This window comes from Hyla sarda, chromosome 3, assembly GCF_029499605.1.
Source record: "Hyla sarda isolate aHylSar1 chromosome 3, aHylSar1.hap1, whole genome shotgun sequence".
NCBI classification, from domain to species: Eukaryota; Metazoa; Chordata; class Amphibia; order Anura; family Hylidae; genus Hyla; species Hyla sarda.
In genome coordinates, this window is record NC_079191.1 from 183,621,153 (window position 1) to 183,640,875 (window position 19,723).

Here is a 19,723-nt window from a genome sequence, read left to right on the forward strand (position 1 = left end):
GTGCAGTTTCCAAAATAGTATGCCATGTGTTTTTTTGCTGTTCTGTCACCATAGGGGCTTCCTAAATGCTACATGCCCCCAAAACCATTTCAGCAAAATTTACTTTCCAAAAGCCAAATGTGACTCTTTCTCTTCTGAGCATTGTAGTTTGCTCGCAGAGCATTTTACGTCCTAACATGGGGTATTTTCATACTCCGAAGAGATGGGGTTACAAATTTTGGGGGGCATTTTCTCCCATTACCCTTTATAAAGATGGTAAATTTGGGGGAAAAATGCACTTTAGTGAAAAAATGTTTTTTCATTTACACATCAGACTTTAACGAAAAGTCATCAAACACCTGTGGGGTGTTAAGGCTCACTGGACCCCTTGTTACGTGCCTTGAGGGGTGTAGTTTCCAAAATGGTTGCCATGTGGGGAGTTTTCTGCTTTTCTGGCACAATAGGGGCTTCCTAAATGTGACATGCCCCCCAAAAATCATTTCAGAAAAACTCACTCTTTAAAATCCCAATATCGCTCCTTCCCTTCTGAGCCTTCTACTGCGCCCGCCGAACACTTGACATCCACCTATGAGGTATTTCCTTACTCGAGAGAAATTGGGTTACAAATTTTGACAGGCTTTTTCTCCTTTTACCTCTTGTAAAAATTCAAAAACTGGGTCTACAAGAACATGCGAGTGTAAAAAATGAAGATTTTGAATTTTCTCCTTCATTTTGCTGTTATTCCTGTGAAACACCTAAAGGGTTAACACACTTACTGAATGTCATTTTGAATACTTTGAGGGGTGCAGTTTTTATAATGGGGTCATTTGTGTGGTATTTCTTATATGAAGGCCCTTCAAATCCACTTCAAACCTGAACTGGTCCATGAAAAATTCTGATTTTGAACATTTTGTGAAAAATTTTAAAATTGCTGCTGAACTTTGAAGCCCTCTAATGTCTTTGAAAAGTAAAAACATGTCAACTTTATGATGCAAACATAAAGTATTTGTGAATCAAAATATAATTTATTTGGAATGTCTATTTTCCTTATAAGCAGAGGGCTTCAAAGCTAGAAAAATGCTAAATGTTCAACTTTTTTCATCAAATTTTGGAATTTTTCACCAAGAACTGATGAAAGGTAAAAGCATCCCAGAGTTATTAATGCTTAAAGTTAACGTGGTCAGATGTGCAAAAAACGCTCTGGTCCTACAGTGAACATTTGCCTGGTCCTTAAGGGTTAAACTTGGGCACATGAAATTGGTAGATTTTAGCCATTGCTATCAATCTTATTGTTTCTTACATCTTTACCATTTCTTTTTCGTACCTATAAAAATATATTTGATTGTTTCATATTGACAAATGCTCTAGTTTTCATTTGCACTTTTTTTTATTTTTTACTTTTTATAACGCTCTTATTCTCTAACTTATTCTCTCTCTCTTTCTCTCTCTCTCTCCCTCTCTTTCACTCTGGCTGATTACTTTTTATTTTTGGCAAACAGACAGGAGTAGTAATATTTTTTTGACCTGGTCGGGAGGTGGTCTAGATTTGCGTTTATTTTTTTGGTGCCAGTTGCGGCAAAATTTGTGCAAATATCAAAAACATGCAGATAATAAATTTGTCACCACTGCATCCGTCACTTTAAAAAAGGGTCTAGCAACACCAAAATGTCAAAATAACAGATTTTAGAACTTTAGGGAAAAAAATACAAAAAAAACCCCCTGCAATTCATTCAAAAATAACAAAAATTCGCAAATGTAGAGAAAAAAAGCAATAGAACACAATGATAAATAACCCCCTATTTGTCTGTTTTTCTGACCCATATCCATTTGAATGTTTTTAATCACTATACATGTAAGAAAAAGGAAAAAAAATTTTTATTTTTTTTTATTAAAGGGAATCAAAGATTTCTTCAAGTGAGAAGATGAGAATAGGAGGCACAGATGAATTTGCCTGGTTGCAGATTTGTGAACCCACAGAAAAGGACAAGGGAAAATACACATTTGAAATATTTGATGCCAAATCTTCCTACAAGAGAACTGTTGATTTATCAGGACAAGGTAACACTTATAAATCTGAGGCATTTTAGGAGATTGCCTGATATGATCAGCGCTCCAAGTACAAATAAAACTATGAGCTGTTACTGTTTTTACCTTCTTTTTGTCTTGAACAACTCTGCTGTTGTTATGGAAACGGAATGACACGTCTTCTTTTTAATTTCAGCTTTTGATGAAGCCTTTGCTGAATTCCAGAGACTCAAGTAGGTTTGAAATTCATTATTTTGTACGCAAAATAGGATGCATAAAATATTATATTAAACAATTGCTTTTCCTTCCCTCCCCAGGGCTGCAGCCTTTGCAGAAAAGAGTAAGTATTTATAAGATATGAAGAATAATGGCTCTGTGCATGTGTTAGTATACACAATCCACATAGTAGATCAGCTGATATCAAGGGGAATATTGATTTTTATGCTGCATCTTTGCAGGAAACCTGGCCTACTATATAAGAGTGTTCTTACGTTGGCTGTTCTAGCCATAGGTAGCACTTGCCATTTAGTGCTAATCCCCAGGCAGCACCAGATTTGCATCTTAAAACAAAGTCCCGTGGCCAACTGAAAATTGTTGGTAATTCTAACAGTTACTTTCTAAAATCTATGTGGGAGAGGAAAAGTTACCGAGTTGCCCATAGCAACCAATCAGATCACTTCTTTCATTTTGCAGAAACCTTGTTAAAAATGAAAGAAGCGATCTGATTGGTTGTTATGGGCAACTTAGTAACTTTTCCTCTGGACAGGTTTTGATAAATCTCCCCCTATAGGTACACACATATCACCATTAGAGAGCTATGCATGCTTCATGTGGATCTGACTAATACTGTCGATCCAACATGGGGCCCTTCTCCTTTTATTAGCATATCATGCCCAAATTCACAAAACTCATGGTTGAAAGGCTGTGTTCACATTTAGTTTTACATTTTTGATGTATCTTGTCCAGTTTTTTTCAAGTTTTTTTTTGCTAAAATGCAGTGATTTGTGCAATCATGGTAAAAAAAAGCAATTTTGCAGCAATTTTAGCAACATTTTTGGAAATACTAATCGTGTGAACACCACAACACACCCTAAACTAAGTATTGCAAAATGAAAGAAGAAAAAAAAACATCAGTGTTTTCTCTAGGTTATGATCATTCACTTAGTTTCACCTAATAGAAATCACAGCATGAAAACAATACAAGTACCCACATGAGACCTAGCATGTTCCTCCTGGGCTACACATGCAACCCAATTAAAACCTATATAGAATTATCCAGTTTAGGAGCCAAGTTATTAGACATGATTCAGACTCATAGGATGTTTTTAAATTATATTTAGGGTTAGTCCTGTATGAGCTCTCGTAGGCTTACAGTGATCAGTGAATTAAACTATATCTTATACCAGTTTGAGTCAATATAAAAGCAACCACTCACACTAATATCATAAAACCTAATGGTCTTTCCCTTAAACACATTAAAATAAATCTCCAGCTTAGTTATTTCACACTTAAAGTGATAACATCGTGCTATATTTATGACTGACCTGTCTCCCTTTTCCGTAGATCGTGGTAAAGTAATTGGTGGATTGCCTGATGTGGTAACTATAATGGAAGGCAAGGTAAGAGTAACTAACTGCTGTGTGCTGAACTTTTCTTGTTTATAGCTTACTGTTATACCAGTGTTCCAAAGCAATGGCTCTTGGGCCCCCTGTATATGGCTTCCCAGCTGCTGGTGATTTTAAAACTATTGTGCACTCGTGGTCCCAGAAATAGGAATGTCATAGCATTACCAGTACTTGTTACTTGTTGCTCAAAGCATATCCCTAGAAGTGGATTAGGCAGTGGCTGAGTGACAGACAACAGAGGGTTGTAGTCAATGGAGTATATTCAGAGCAAGGTCTTGTCACCAGTGGGGTACCTCAGGGATCTGTACTGGGACCAATATTGTTTAATATCTTCATTAGTGATATTGCAAAAGGTCTCGATGGTAAGGAATGTCTTTTTGCTGATGACACAAGATATGTAACAGGTTTGATGTTCCTGGAGGGATCCGCCAAATGGAAAAGGATTTAGGAAAACTAGAAGAATGGTCAGAACTCTGACAACTGAAATTTAATGTGGATAAGTGCAAGATAATGCACCTGGGGCGTAAAAACCCTCGGGCAGAATATAGAATATTTGACACATCCCTGACCTCAGTATCTGAGGAAAGGGATTTAGGAGTAATTATTTCAGAAGACTTAAAGGGGTACTCCGGTGAAAACATTTTTTTCTTTTAAATCAACTGGTGGCAGAAAGTTAAACATATTTGTAAATAACTTCTATTAAAAAATCTTAATCCTTCCTGTACTTATTAGCTGCTGAATGCTACAGAGGAAATTCTTTTCTTTTTGGAATGCTCTCTGATGACATCACGAGCACAGTTCTCTCTGCTGACGTTATTAATAATAACAACGCTTAATAATAATAATAATGATAATGCTTTATTTTTTGCTGTCCTTCGTGGGTTTTGAACCCAAGTCTGCAGCACTGCAAGGCAGCAGTGCTAACCACTGAGCCACCATCCTGCCCTTAGAATACATCGGCTATGCATGGTTGCTTAAATGGACAGAGATGTCAGCAGAGAGCACTGTGCTCGTGATGTCAGCAGTGTTACAAAAAGAAAGGAATTTCCTCTGTAGCATTCAGCAGCTAATAAGTACTGGAAGGATTAAGATTTTTTAATAGAAATAATTTACAAATATATTTAATTTTCTGCCACCAGTTGATTTAAAAGAAAAAAGTTTTTCACCGGAGTACCCCTTTAACCCCTTAAGGACTCAGCCCATTTGGACCTTAAGGACTAAGACAATTTTATTTTTACGTTTTCGTTTTTTCCTCCTCCCCTTCAAAAAATCATAACTCTTTTATATTTTCATCCACAGACTAGTATGAGGGCTTGTTTTTTGTGCGACCAGTTGTCCATTGTAATGCCATCACTCACTTTACCATAAAATGTATGGCGCAACCAAAAAAATACTATTTGTGTGGGGAAATTTAAAAAAAACCCGCAATTTTGCAAATTTTGGAAGGTTTTGTTTTCACGCCATACAATTTATGGTAAAAATGACATGTGTTCTTTATTCTCTGGGTCAATACGATTAAAATGATACCCATGATTATACACTTTTCTATTACTTTTGCACTTAAAAAAAATTGCTAACTTTTTAACCAAATTAGTACGTTTAAAATCCCCCTATTTTGAAGACCTATAACTTTTTCATTTTTCCGTATAAGCGGTGGTATGAGGGCTCAATTTTTTGCGCAGTGATCTGTACTTTTTATTAATACCATATTTGCTTATACAAAACTTTTATTACATTTTTTATTAATTTTTTTGGGAATAAAATGTTATAAAAAAGCAGCTATTTTGGACTTTTTGTTTTCTACGTTCACGCCGTTCACCGTACGGGATCATTTACATTTTATTTTAATAGTTTGGATATTTATGCACGCAGCGATACCAAATATGTATATAAAATAATTTTTTTTACACTTTTTGGGGGTAAAATAGGGAAAATGGGACAATTTACGTTTTTATTAGGGGAGGGGGTTTTTCCCATTTTTTTTCTTTTTTTAAACTTTTTTTACTTTTACTTTTACACTCTTATAGTCCCCATAGCGGACTATTTATAGCAATCATTCGATTGCTAATCCTGTTCAGTGCTATGTATAGGACATAGCACTGATCAGGGTTATCGGTCATTTTCTGCTCTGGTCTGCGGGAAGGCAGATCAGAGCAGAAGACTCCCGGAAGGCAGCGGAGCCAGGTGAGGGGATCTCCATCTGCCGAGCAGGATGATCGGATCACCCTGGTAGCGCTGCGGGCGATCCAATCATCCTGTTAAGAGACCGCGATGCTGCAGATGCCGTGATCTGTATTGATCATGGCATCTGAGGGGTTAATGGCAGACATCCGCGGGATCGCGGGTGTCCGCCATTACCGGCGGGTCCCTGGCTGCGATTCACAGCCGGGACCTGCCGCACATGATGCCGACATCGCTCCGATACCCGCGGTTATGCTCAGGACGTAAATCCACGTCCTGGTGCGTTAAGTACCACATCACAAGGACGTACATTTACATCATGTGTCGTTAAGGGGTTAAAGGTAGGAAGACAATGTAATAAAGCAGGAAGAAACGCTAGCAGAATGCTTGGATGTATAGGGAGAGGTACAAGCAGAAGAAAGAGAAAAGTGCTCATGCTGCTGTACAGAACACTGGTGAGACCTCACTTGGAGTATTGTGCGCAGTACTGGAGGCCAAATCTCCAGAAGGATATAGATATTCTAGAGAGAGTTCAGGGAAGAGCTACTAAACTAGTACATGAATTGCAGGATAAAACTTACCAGGAAACGTTAAAGGACCTTAACATGTATAGCTTGGAAGAAAGAAGAGACAGAGGGGATATGATAGAGACTTTTAAATACACAAAGGGAATCAACACTGTAAAGGAGGAGAGCATATTTAAAAGAAGAAAAACTACCACAAGAGCACATAGTTTTAAATTAGAGGGGCAAAGATTTAAAAGTAATATCAGGAAGTATTACTTTACTGAGAGAGTAGTGGATGCATGGAATAGCCTTCCTGCAGAAGTGGTCGCTGCAAATACAGTGAAGGAGTTTAAACATGCATGGGATAGGCATAAGGCTATCCTCCATATAAGATATGGCCAGGGACTATTGATAGGATTCAGATTATTGGACAGACTAGATGGGCCAAATGGTTCTTATCTGCTGACACATTCTATGTTTCTATGTTATGTTTCTATGTTTAAGTTTACGCTATGCTAAGTGCCATATTGATGGGGCTCAATGCCATGTGTCACATGCAGAGACATTGCTAGGATTTAAAAAGATCACCCAAAAAGTTATCTACAAAACAACCAAAACAACTTTAAGAACACATTACGTTTAGATATACCACTTAGGTTTAGATATACCACAACTGTACACTGTCTCCAGATGTTACTATGTAATGAAACCAACCCCCAAACTATTTGCCCTGTCATAAACGCCAATGTACATTTAACACATATCCTGAATAATAGTCATGTACTTACTAAATAATAGTGCTACACATGAGCATGTGTGTCTACTATATATATATATATATATATATATATATATATCATAAATATCAATTTAACCTATAACACGACCATCCAGTCCCCATATAGTGATGATCACATATAAATTCTACAAAGGGGAGTTTAATCCTACTGTAGACCTCATATTAGCAATTGTACAGTAAATCTGTCGATTTAGAGGTGATGTCTTTTCTAATTAGTCATTCACTTTCTCTTTTCTTCTCCACCTGGTCCAGACCCCCATAATGACTTCTTCCAGCCAAAACCTGCCTCTATAGACTTTTGTTCAGTCTTAGTGTACCATGTGGAAATAATACCCTCCATAATGCTTCACAGAAAAATAGTGTCTCCTTACTGTCTTGCATAGTAGTGCTCCCTTTTGTGTCCTGCCCTTGGGACCCTTATATATAGTAGCCCCTCTCGCTTTTACTATTTGCTATATATATCAGCAATGGAGGGGGTAATTTTAAGCATGCTCTTTTTTTTAGTTTTTTTGGTTTTACATCTTAATTTTGTAATATTAGAAAATCATGAAAAAGCAATATATAAAATGGGTAACTTTGCACTGACCTGCATAAAAAAAAAGTTAGATTAACTGCATTGTGAGCTGCATAACAAAGAGAACAAAGGGGCACCATAGAAAAATAATTACATAATTGAAAAGAAAGATTAGATATATTACATAAACGAAATAATCTGACAAAAGTTAAAATCTTAAAGGGGTACTCCGTCCCTAGCATCTTATCCCTTATCCAAAGGATAGGGGATAAGATGTCAGATCTCCAGGGTCTCGCTGCTGGGGACCCCGCTATTTCGGCTGCGGAACCCCGCTATCATTACTGCACACAACAAACTCGCTCTGTGCGTAATGACGGACAATACAGTGGCCGGAGCATCGTTATGTCATGGCTCCGCCACCTCATGACGTCCCGGCCTGCCCCCTCAATACAAGTCTATGGGTGGCGGCCATCACGCCCCCTCCCATAGACTTGCATTAAGGGGACTGGCCGTAATGTCACAAGGGGGCGAAGCCGTGACGTAACAATGCTCTGCCCCCTGTATTGCCCGTCATTACGCACAGAGCAAGCGTGCTCTATACTGTAATGATAGCGGGGTGCCGCAGCCGAGATCCCGGCGGTCTGACATCTTATCCATTACACTTTGGATAGGGGATAAGATGTCTAGGGGCGGAGTACCCCTTTAATAATTCTGATGTGTTGCTAAAATGCAGTAATAAAAATCATGCTATAACTAACAGTTTCTACAAATATTGATGTGGAATTACTATGTCCTCATCTTTTGAGACTCACATTGACATTACACTCAAAAGCTGAAATATTCTGTACTGTCTCTGAAATTTTACTTGGCAGGAGAGTGTAACAAGGGAAGAAGCCTGTTTTATTTGAAGTATTCTGAGTCTTGCTTTTAAATTATTTTGTACAATATATTGCCTTAAGGGGATTCTTGTGAGCATACATAAAAGCTTTAAAGATATCAGCCGAGGCTTATTATACAGTGTTAAGGAACATAGGACCTTTTGGTATTAACAAAGACTGAGCTGGATGGAAATGACATTAAAATGAAAAGTCTGTAAGCTACAAAAAACAATATGCTAAAATACAGAACTCTCAGACACCAACATATTTTATTGTTCTCCAGATTCTAGACAAATAATTGCATTTCAAACTTTAGTCTGACTTGATATTTACGGAGAAATGTGAAAAAACAGGGACTGGCTACCTTATGTACAAAACACACAGATTACAATTGTAATCTAGAGATTTATGCAAGGAAAACAACATACTATATTATATAATAATATGCACAGCAAATATGAAACTTCCCCATTAACCCCTTAAGGACACAGCCCATTTTGACCTTAACCTCTTAAGGACCCATGACGTATGCATACGTCATGAGTCCCGGTCCTGCGATATAACGCGGGGTCACACGGTGACCCCGCATCATATCGCGGCGGGCCCGGCGTCATAGTGAATCCGGGACCCGCCTCTAATAGCGCGCGGCACTGATCGCTGTGCCGCACACTATTAACCCTTTAGCCGCGCGCTCAAAGCTGAGCCGCGCGGCTAAAAACGAAAGTAAAAGTGCCCGGCTAGCTCAGGGAGCTGTTCGAGATCGCCGCGGTATAATCGCGGCATCCCGAACAGCTGTAGCACAGGAGGAGGTCTTCTTACCTTCTCCTGTGCTGTCCGATCGCCGAATGAATGCTTCAAGCCTGAGATCCAGGCTTGAGCATTCAATCGCCGAAAACCCTGATTGATCCATTCCTATGGAGATGGATCAATCAGAGTAAAAGATCAGTTAATGCAATATTATAGCCCCCTATAGGAGCTATAATATTGCATAAGAAAAGTGTAAAAAAATCATTAACCCTTTCAATTATCCCTTCCCCTAATAAAAGTTTGAATCACCCGGCATTTCCAAAAATAAAAAAAACATTATGTAAATAATAATAAAAATAAACATATGTGGTATCGCCGCGTGCGGAAATGTCCGAATTATAAAAATATACTGCTTTTTAAACCGCTCGTTCAATTGCGTACGCGCAAAAAAATTCCAAAGTCCAAAATAGCGCATTTTTGATTTTTATACCACAAAAAAGTGAATAAAAAGTGATCAAAAAGTCTGATCAGAACAAAAATCGTACCTCTAAAAACTTCAGATGACGGCGCAAAAAATGAGTCCTCAAAGTGCCCTGAACACAGAAAAATAAAAAAGTTATAGGGGTCAAAAGATTACCATTTTAAACGTATAAATTTTCCTGCATGTATTCATGATTTTTTTCGGAAGTGATACAAATTCAAACCTATACAAGTAGGGTATCATTTTAACTGTATGGACCTACAGAATAGAGATAAGGTATCATTTTTGACAAAAAATGTACTGCGTAAAAACAGAAGCCCCCAAAACTTACAAAATAGTGTTTTTTCATAAATTTTGTCGCACATTGATTTTTTTTCCCGTTTCACCGTAGATTTTTGGGTAAAATTACTAATGTCATTACAAAGAAGAATTAGTGACGCAAAAATTAAGCCATTATATATAATTTTAGGTGAAAATTTTTAAGAGTTATGATTTTTTAAAGTTAAGGAGGAAAAATTTAAAATGAAAAAACGGAAAAAGCCCGGGTCCTTAAGGGGTTAAAGGGGTACTCCGCCTCTAGAAATCTTATCGCCTAACCAAAGGATAGAGGGTAGGATCTCTCCTGCGGCACCCCTGTACATCAGCAGCCTGGAGCTATGTTTGCTCAGAGGCTGATGACGGGTGATACAGGGGACGGGGTATCGTGATGGCACGGCCCCTCCCCCTCATTATGTCATGCCCCTCCCCTCGATACAATCCTATGGGAGGGGCATGGTGGCTGCCACGCCCCTCCCATAGACTTGCATTAGGGGGGGACATGACGTCACAAGGGGCGGGACCATGACTTCATGATACCCCATCCCCTGTATCGCCTGTGATCAGCCATGGAGCAAACATAACTCCAGGCTGATGATGTACGAAGTGGTGGGACCCCCGCAATCAGACATCTTATCCCCTATGCTTTGGATAGGCGATAAGATGTCTAGGGGCGGAGTACCCCTTTAAGGACACAGCCAATTTTATTTTTGCATTTTCCTTTTTTCCTCCTCGCCTTCTAAAATCCATAACTCTTTTATATTTCCATTCCCAGACCCATATGAGGGCTTGTTTTTTGTGTGACCAGTTGTACTTTGTAATGACATCACTCATTTTACCATAAAATGTATGGAAAACCCCCAAAATAATTTTTTTGTGTAAGGAAATTTAAACGAAAATCATAATTTTGCAAATTTGAGGGGTTTTGTTTTAACGCTGTACACTTTAAGGTAAAAATTACATGTTTTCTTTATTCCTTGGGTCAGTATTATTTTTGTAAAATGATACCCAGGGTTACATACATTTCTATTATTGTACTGCTTTCAAAAAATCTCAAACTTTTTTTACAAAATTATTTTTTGTGCCATGATCTGTAGTTTGTTTTAGTACCACGTTTGTATATATGTGACTTTTTGTTCACTTTTTATAAAAAATTTAGCAATTTGATGTGACAAAAAAGCAGAAATTTATATTTATTTTTTTACGTTAACGCCATTCAATGTAGGAGATGATTGACATATTTTTATAGTTCGGACATTTACACACGGGATGATACCAAATATGTTTATTATTTATCTTTTTTTTACACTTTACTGTATTAATATGGGGAAAAGGGGTGATTTAAAACTTTATTGGGGAGGGACTTTTTCAAACTTTTTTTTTAATTTTTAACATTTATTTTGCACTTTTGTAGTCCCCATAGGGGACTATTTATAGCAATCATTAGATTGCTAATATTGTTCAGTGCTATGCATAGGGCATATCACTGATCAGTATTATCGGAGATCTTCTGCTCTGGTCTACTAGATCAGTGCAGAAGACTTCGGTAGATGGATGGAGGCAGGTGGAAGGACCTCTGTCCACCATCCTGGCTGATCCCTGTGGCAGTGCTGGAGACGATCAGATAAGCCATTTTAAGTGCCGCACTGCCGCAGATGCCGTGATCTGTATTGATCACGGCATCTGAGGGGTTAATGGAAGACATCAGCACGATCGCTGATGTCCGCCATTACCAGTGGGTCTGCAGCTGCCGGGAACCGCCGGGAATGCTGTAAATTTACGGCGCTGTGCGCGAAGTGACTCTATGCAGTGCTGTACATTTACGGCGCGTGTCCTTAAGGGGTTAAACCAAACAATTCCAATGAACCCCAACATTTTTATCCTCTCTTTTTTTAAACACTTTGTGATTTTTTTTTATTTTTGAGTGGCTACTTGTTTAGTTATAAATCGCTTTGTTGGCACAGAAGTCTACAGTGTTTATAGAAACATAGGGGGAGATTTATCAAAACCTGTGTAGAGGAAAAGTTGCTGAGTTGCCCATAGCAACCAATCAGGTTTCTTCTTTCATTTTTAAAAAAGACCTCTGAAAAATGAAAGAAGCAATCTGATTGGTTGCTACGGGCAACTCAGCAACAGGGTTTGATAAATCTACCCCATAGAATGTGTCAGCAGATAAGAACCATTTGACCCAACTAGTCTGCCTAATAACTCACTGGCTTAGATTTTTTGTGTATCCACTTCTGCCACCTACAGCATACAGTCTTGAAGTGGTTAAATGAAGAAGCCACTGTAACCCAATGGTGACAAACACTGTACACTTCAGTCCAGAATTCTGATAATGACACTATATGTAAATGTAAAAAACTCCTGTCTAATTTGTCTTATTTTGTGTATAGACATTAAGTCTGACCTGCACAGTCTTTGGAAACCCTGATCCTGAAGTGACATGGCTGAAGAATGACAGGGCTCTGGAGATAACCGACCATTTTACTTCCTCTCTGGAACAAGGCAAATTCGCAAGTCTCACAATAAAGGATGTTTCTTCTGAGGACTCTGGAAAATATGGCATCAACGTTAAGAACAAATATGGTGGTGAAACAGTCGATATCACCGTAAGTGTATACAAATATGGTGAAGATTTACCTGAAGTAAAACCTGGCCAGCTTCCTAAAACTGCACCTTCACCTGCTCCTGCACCTGCTAAAGCACCTACCCCTGCACCAGCACCTTCACCTGAAAAACCCAAATCTGCTCCCAAAGCAGGGCGGTCTGCAAGAAAGTAGTTGTAGCAATTTAGCAAACTGTGAGATGAGACATTTATGACAAAGTAGAGTAAAGATAAAGTGGAGGTGTTAACCGTGGTAGTGTTACCCAGTATACCCAGTAGATTCAAAAATGTCATCTCCATTTTATCTTTGCACTATTTTCCATAAATAAGCCCCAATATGATGCAAGAAGATTTCACCCCTGTTGATAAATGCTAGCTTTGCTTAGTATGCGTGAATATAGAACAATAATAGACAGTGAGTGTATGTCTTAGTACAGGTATGTATGAAGGCATTTCATATACGCCCCTTTTAATCCCTTTCTCCAAAGGGACAAAATACACCTTGAATTTCTTTCTCATATCTTTTAAACTAAACTAACGCTGTTCAGAACAAGTTTAATTGGGAATAAAAGAGGAATAGATTAATGTTCCTCTAATCCCTGTTAATTGTGTGTTTGGCTCTTGATACATTTGGATTATAAAATACATGACTTACCTTTCAATTGCCAAACTGCTATGGATTTGATTTATGAAGTCATAACACAATGCTTTTCTAGCCCTGATAGAACTTGCTGTGGAAAAAAAATATAGCTGGCAGGAAATAAATCCTGACCCTTTGGAGGTAGTTTAAAAAGTTTTGTATTTTACCGACATCAACAATGCAGCCGGAGAAAAACAAGCATCAACTTAATTACAATGCCGTTCGTACGAAACTTTATAATCTCTTCCTCCGCCACCCAATGTGTATGTGGATTTAATTCAAAGGTTTAATTTATTCTTATCTGGTCTTAGTGTAATATAAAGCAATGAAAAGCAGCACATAGCTTCCCTGGATTTTAGGAGAAACAAGCATAGCCCATAGCTAAGATTACCAGATGTGTTATTGTCATATCAATGAGTGCAAATATCAGATTATGTGTATATATGCATCATTGGAAATGACACCTTCCCCTGTAATACTGGTATCATTTTGGCCATATTGGAATCACCTAATGTTGTTTTCCCTGCTTTGTGCTAATAAACTTAATAAGACACCAAAGCTTTTGTCTGCGTTCAATCACAAGTAATCACAGTGTCCTCTTTATTACACAAGCACATTAACAATGGACTGATACACAAACTAACAGATCTGCACTTTTACTATGGTTGTTTCTTTATTGCATTTTGTACAGTGAGGAAGAATGTCTTCAGAAAGGGTTGTGCTAAAATGGAATTCCAATTATAAGAACAAAAAATACTAAAGCAACAAACAAAAACCCCACAAGGTTTGTGTTACATGATCTATGAAAGAAAATGTTATATTAATTCATAAATACCCGGGATGTACCTCCACTGATTTATGCGGACGGTGCTACAGAAAATATTTATCTACAGCCCTGCCGATACCTTCCACATCAATCTATTCTATCCACTACAAAAGCACAATTGTGTGCTAATACAGAGGTGTGTCAACTTGTTCTCTATCTACAATGGGAAGTAAGATGGATGTGACATATTGATAGGGCCCTAATGTTGGCTGATAGGGGTTAAAGAGGAGAAGAAATGTATGGATGCAAAGCCTGCACATCAAAGCATTTTAGGAAGATTAATAAAAAAAACATGCCTCATGAAGGCCAGAACACCAGGTATACCAGCACTATTGCACATGATTGTTATCTGAAAAATACATCTAAGATGTCGAGGCTTTCTTTCTTTACATTGAAGGAATCTAGCAATGTGTACTTGAGTAAAACCATGATTTATTTAAGATCTATAAGAATATCCTATAGAGTTTTTGTTTGTGGGATTTAAAAGCACAGTAGACGTTATGAAAAGGACTGAACATAGTCAACTATTAGACCACAATTGCACCACTGAAATCAATTGGCTCAGTGTGGGTATTAGCTGGTATACATTGGCATACTATTCTGCTGATTTCCAGACATATACCAAAATTGTAGAGTCATTTTTACATGAGAACTTAAATGAAAAGCCTAATATTTTTTATGACTTTGACAGACAAGTCAACTCACTGGGAGTCACCCATTTCTCAAGACTTTTGTGTGTGTTCTTCATCCAGTCTGTGACTTGGCAGGCAGGCAACTACAGTAGGCAATGCAGTGACCCAGTTTTGAAGTGCCATGATGGTGGGATAGGACAAAGTAAAGATGTTTTTATTTCAGCTGGGACCAACATCACAAACTTGAAGATAGATGTCTAAGAATAAGTCATGGCAGTCTAGATTCATTAAATGTATTTTATGATGGGAGACATTGCTATCAGAACTAACAATCAGTGATGTAATGCCATCAAGGTTGGAGCTCCCTGATTGTGATATCTCCCTATGTCACATGGCACAGTCTTCTGTCATTGCAAATGATCAAAACACAATGCAGTGCAAGTGTCAGCTCAGTGGTATCATTAAAAGGTGTCATAAAAAATTCTGGGATGACCCAAGTACCTTTTTAAAGCCGACCTATCAGCAGGTTTACAGGTTATGAAGTAAGGAAATTACTGTATAGGGCTCTTGGCATTGAATCTGTACATACTGCTCATTAGTTAATGCTCCCTTCAGCACAATGATACAGTTGAAACCAGAAGTTTACATACACTACATAAAAAGACACATATACCTGTTTTTCTCACTATGTGACATGAAATCAGAATAAACCTTACCCATTTTAGGTCAATTAGGATTAACAAATCATTTGTATTGGCCAAATGCCATAATAATGAGAAAGATAATTTTTAAGGCATTTTTATTACTGCAAAGTCAACAGTTTACATATACTAGGATTACTATGCTTTTTTTTCACTTTTATATCTTTATTCTTCTTATCTGAGCTGAACTATGCACTAATAAAAGAAAATAAACAGAAAAGCTGAAAAGGTCAAACAGTGGCACAGATATGGAGATGCCAACCACCCATGTTTCCTGTTCTCCTGAACACTTGGCCCCTGACATGTAACATATTTAAAAATTAATATATGAAAATATGTAAAATCTTAGATCAGTTTTTCACACTGAGATCATAACCACAGGCGGACGGCAATTGTCAGGTAATAATGCCGATAAAACTGCAACTTTACCGAAAAAATTGGCCACTGTGTGTGTGGTTTTTTTTATCCCTTTATTTTTAAGATTTATGTAATCCATATACATTTAAATCCAACACATATAACAGTACCCCTTTTTTGTCCCACTCCCCTCCCTGTGTGGAAAAGCAAAAAAAAAAAAAAACATATACACATATTTGTCAATAGCAGCGTTGGTTGTCTCATGTACCAAATAACATTATCACTTGCCTTATATCTTATCAAATACTCTTTGTTTCTTCCTTGACTTTCCTATTCTGAATCCTTCATATATTTTAAAGGGGTACTCCGGCGCTAAGACATCTTTTCCCTTATCCAAAGGATAGGGGATAAGATGCCTGATCGCGGGGGTCCCGCCGCTGGGGACCCCCGTGATCTTGCATGCAGCACCCGGGTTACAATCAGTCCCCGGAGCATGTTTGCTCCAGGTCTGATTACCGGTGATCATGAGGGCCGGAGCATTGTGACGTCACGGCCCTGCCCCGTGTGACATCACGCTCCACCCCCTCAATGCAAGCCTATGGGAGGGGGCGTGCGACTGTCAAAAAAAAAATTGTAAAATATGCAGATTTAGCACATACACAAAACCTATATACACCATAATGAACCTGAAAGAAGAAGTAAATTACAAGATAAAGGACCACATAAACTGAAATACATCCGGAATTATTTATGAAATTCAATGCCCCTGCAGCAAAACATACATCGACCGTACAAAAATACAGTTAAAAACTTGTCTAGGAGAACATGCATATAACATCAAAAGAGGACACGAAGGCCATCCCCTGTCACTTCACTATAAAGAAAAGCATGACCAACAACTGAAAAATTCACTATTTTTCGGTATAGAAAAAAATAACACCTAACAAGCGGGGAGGAAATTATATAGCCCAACTATCTAGGGCCGAGTCCTAGATTTTTTATATGAATACCATAATTCCTCATGGTTTAAATTCTGAACTAGAAATTTTTGGATTTTTGTAATCCATAATAACCCTTTAAGGCAGCTATATATAATAATTATGAAGGAACCATTAATATACTAGGAACGGCCAAATCACTTGCAGGTTATATAAAGAACTAGGATCCAACACTTACCATCCCCGATGAAGGAAACAGCGCGATAGTTTCCGAAACGCGTTGGAGAGAAGTGTGTACCACCACGGCAGTAGTGGTGACGTCACCACTCACATCCCACACCATCGGATTAACCGCAAAGTGAGAGTTAACGGTACGGTTGAGACACCACCGTCTGGGGCGTTCTCCCGCTGTAACTCACGGACCTTCCTTACGCCCAGCTCCTTACAAGTCTTTTTTTTCCAAAGAAGCAAGCTATCGGACACAGGATCCGCGATAGAAGTATTGAACCGCCACAAAAAAACACAAGTACATCTTAATTAGAGATGAGCGAACTTACAGTAAATTCGATTCGTCACGAACTTCTTGGCTCGGCAGTTGATGACTTTTCCTGCATAAATTAGTTCAGCTTTCAGGTGCTCCCGTGGGCTGTAAAAGGGGGATACAGTCCTAGGAGACTCTTTCCTAGGACTGTATCCACCTTTTCCAGCCCACCGGAGCACCGGAAAGCTGAACTAATTTATGCAGGAAAAGTCAGCAACCGCCAAGCTGAGAAGTTCGTGACGAATCGAATTTACTGTAAATTCGCTCATCTCTAATCTTAATACCTAAAAATAGTATAATCTACATCGAATGTTCACTCAATACATAGTAACTATTTAATCACATTTTCTGCTCATAGATATTGATGCATTTAAAACAAGAGCGCAATAAAAAGTATTTGTCAGAACACTGCTTACAGCATATATTGTCATCATAATCATCACCATCGCGATCAGGTACGTTACATATTCAAAGAAGTCCCACAGCGCCGAACACAACAAAGTTTTATTATCTTTTTAAACAAATGTGTATTTTTATGCGGGATTACATACGTTTGGTCTAGCAGCTCCATAGGGCATAATCCTATTTCCATATTTGTAGCGCTCATATCATTCTAGATTATGATATATTAAAAAAACAGTTTTTTTTTTGTTGGATCTGACGGGTACGCTTTAACGGAATCCCACACAATTTGTACCGATGCTGATGTATAGTTTATGTCCAAAAATTCCTTAACCCCTTAAGGACCAAGCACGCATGAGTATGTCCCTGCACTCTGGGTCTTAAGGACCAGGCACGTACTCATACGTCCGTGGGAATTTTGGTCCCCGCCGCGCGCCGGGCGGGGACCGGGGTGACTACTGATTTCAATCAGCAGCCACCCCACGCAAATGCCCAGGGGGGTCATCAGACCTCCCCATGTCGGCGATCGGTGCAAATCGCAAGTGAATTCACACTTGCGATTTGCGCGATTCCGGGTCTATGGTGACCCGGTGACCCAGAATATAAGGGGGATCACGGGTGTCTAACTTTCGTTTTCCCCATCATGCCCACCCACAATAGGCAGGGCAGAACGGGGAAACGACAGAGGACCGGCACCAGAGTCCACTTACCGTTCTGCGGAGGCTGCGGGCGATGATCGGAGTCTGAGATCAGCGGGCTGCGATGTCGTGCAGCAGGCTCCCTGGATCCGATCCATTTTACAGCGTTCCAGGCTATTGGAGACCTAAGATGGCTGATCCACATGTGAGTACATGGGGCAGGGGATTATGGGAGGGCAGGAAACAGCGGCGGGAATGAAGGTAGGCGGGCAGACCCTGAACCACATGTGAGATGCAGCCTATCAGTGTTCACCGACCCCTGTGATGTCACAGCCCCTATATAATCGGCGGCCATCTTGCCTCTCTTCATTTCATCTATGCACTCAGATGGAGAGGACGGGACTGCGTGTGTGTGAATAGCTCATACCACAGCGTTACACTGCAACTGCTAGTCAGTGTTCACATGAGCATTAGGGAAAGGCAGGAGTGCAGAGTGCTTTGCTGTTACTCTGAGAAGGATCATTGATAGCTAAACCTCCTATTCACGTTATTGAGCATTGCAGCAGAGAGGGGCAGATAGCTGTCAGCTGCCTCATACAGATCAACAAGCTGCCTGAACTTTCTCAAGCATCTTATCTCCTCATTTTTCAGCCCAATTGATTTTTTTTTGCTCCACAAATCTTCTGCTGCTCAGAATTGTGTGGCAGAGTGCAATTTAGGGTTTAATCCCTGGATTTTTTTTTTGGTGGTGCTGCACTGTTGGGTCCTGCTGCTGTTCAGAAATAAGTCATATTAGTGTGGTCTTTAGTGCCTTTTTACCATTTTTCACCTCTTATTCTGTCTCTGTGCTAAATTCAGTGTTATACCACACGTTATACACCTGCCGGTGTATTAAAGAAAAAAAAAGTTTTTCCTGAGTACAAATACGCTTAATAGTGGCCTTATCATTGCAAAGGGCCTAAATACAAGCAAATAGCGTACCATATACTAAATTTTTTTCTGCCTCTGTGCTAAATTCAGTGTTATACCACACGATATACACCTGCCGGTTTATTAAAGAAAAAAATGTTTTTCCGGCGTACAAATATGCTTTTTCAGTGGCCTTATCATTAAAAAGCGCCTGCATACGAGCAAATAGCGTACCATATACCACCTTTTTTTCTGTCTCTGTGCTAAATTCAGTGTTATACCACACGTTATACACCTGCCAGTGTATTAAAGAATTTTTTTTTCCTGAGTACAAATACGCTTAAAGGGTACCTCTCATCAAAAAAACTTTTGATATATTATAGATTAATGTATGCAGAATAACTTCACAATTGCATGTTATTAAAAAAATATGCTTCTTTCTATTTAATTTTCCACTTTGAAGAAATGACCACTAGGGGTC

The 19,723-nt window shown here is 38.9% G+C and overlaps 1 protein-coding gene across 5 annotated transcripts in view; it reads left to right on the top strand.

Annotated features, from left to right (window-relative positions):
• MYOM2 (myomesin 2) overlaps positions 1–13,848 on the top strand; it is a 158,476-nt gene extending 144,628 nt beyond the window's left edge. For all 5 annotated transcript variants that reach the window (XM_056565676.1, XM_056565678.1, XM_056565679.1 and 2 more), the window contains 5 exons: positions 1,874–2,037; positions 2,201–2,237; positions 2,322–2,344; positions 3,568–3,623; positions 12,447–13,848. In XM_056565676.1, the coding sequence (XP_056421651.1) occupies positions 1,874–2,037; positions 2,201–2,237; positions 2,322–2,344; positions 3,568–3,623; positions 12,447–12,833 (667 nt within the window). In that variant the 3' untranslated portion in view covers positions 12,834–13,848. The remainder of the gene's footprint in view (positions 1–1,873; positions 2,038–2,200; positions 2,238–2,321; positions 2,345–3,567; positions 3,624–12,446) is intronic.
• The last annotated feature ends 5,875 nt before the right edge of the window (positions 13,849–19,723 follow it).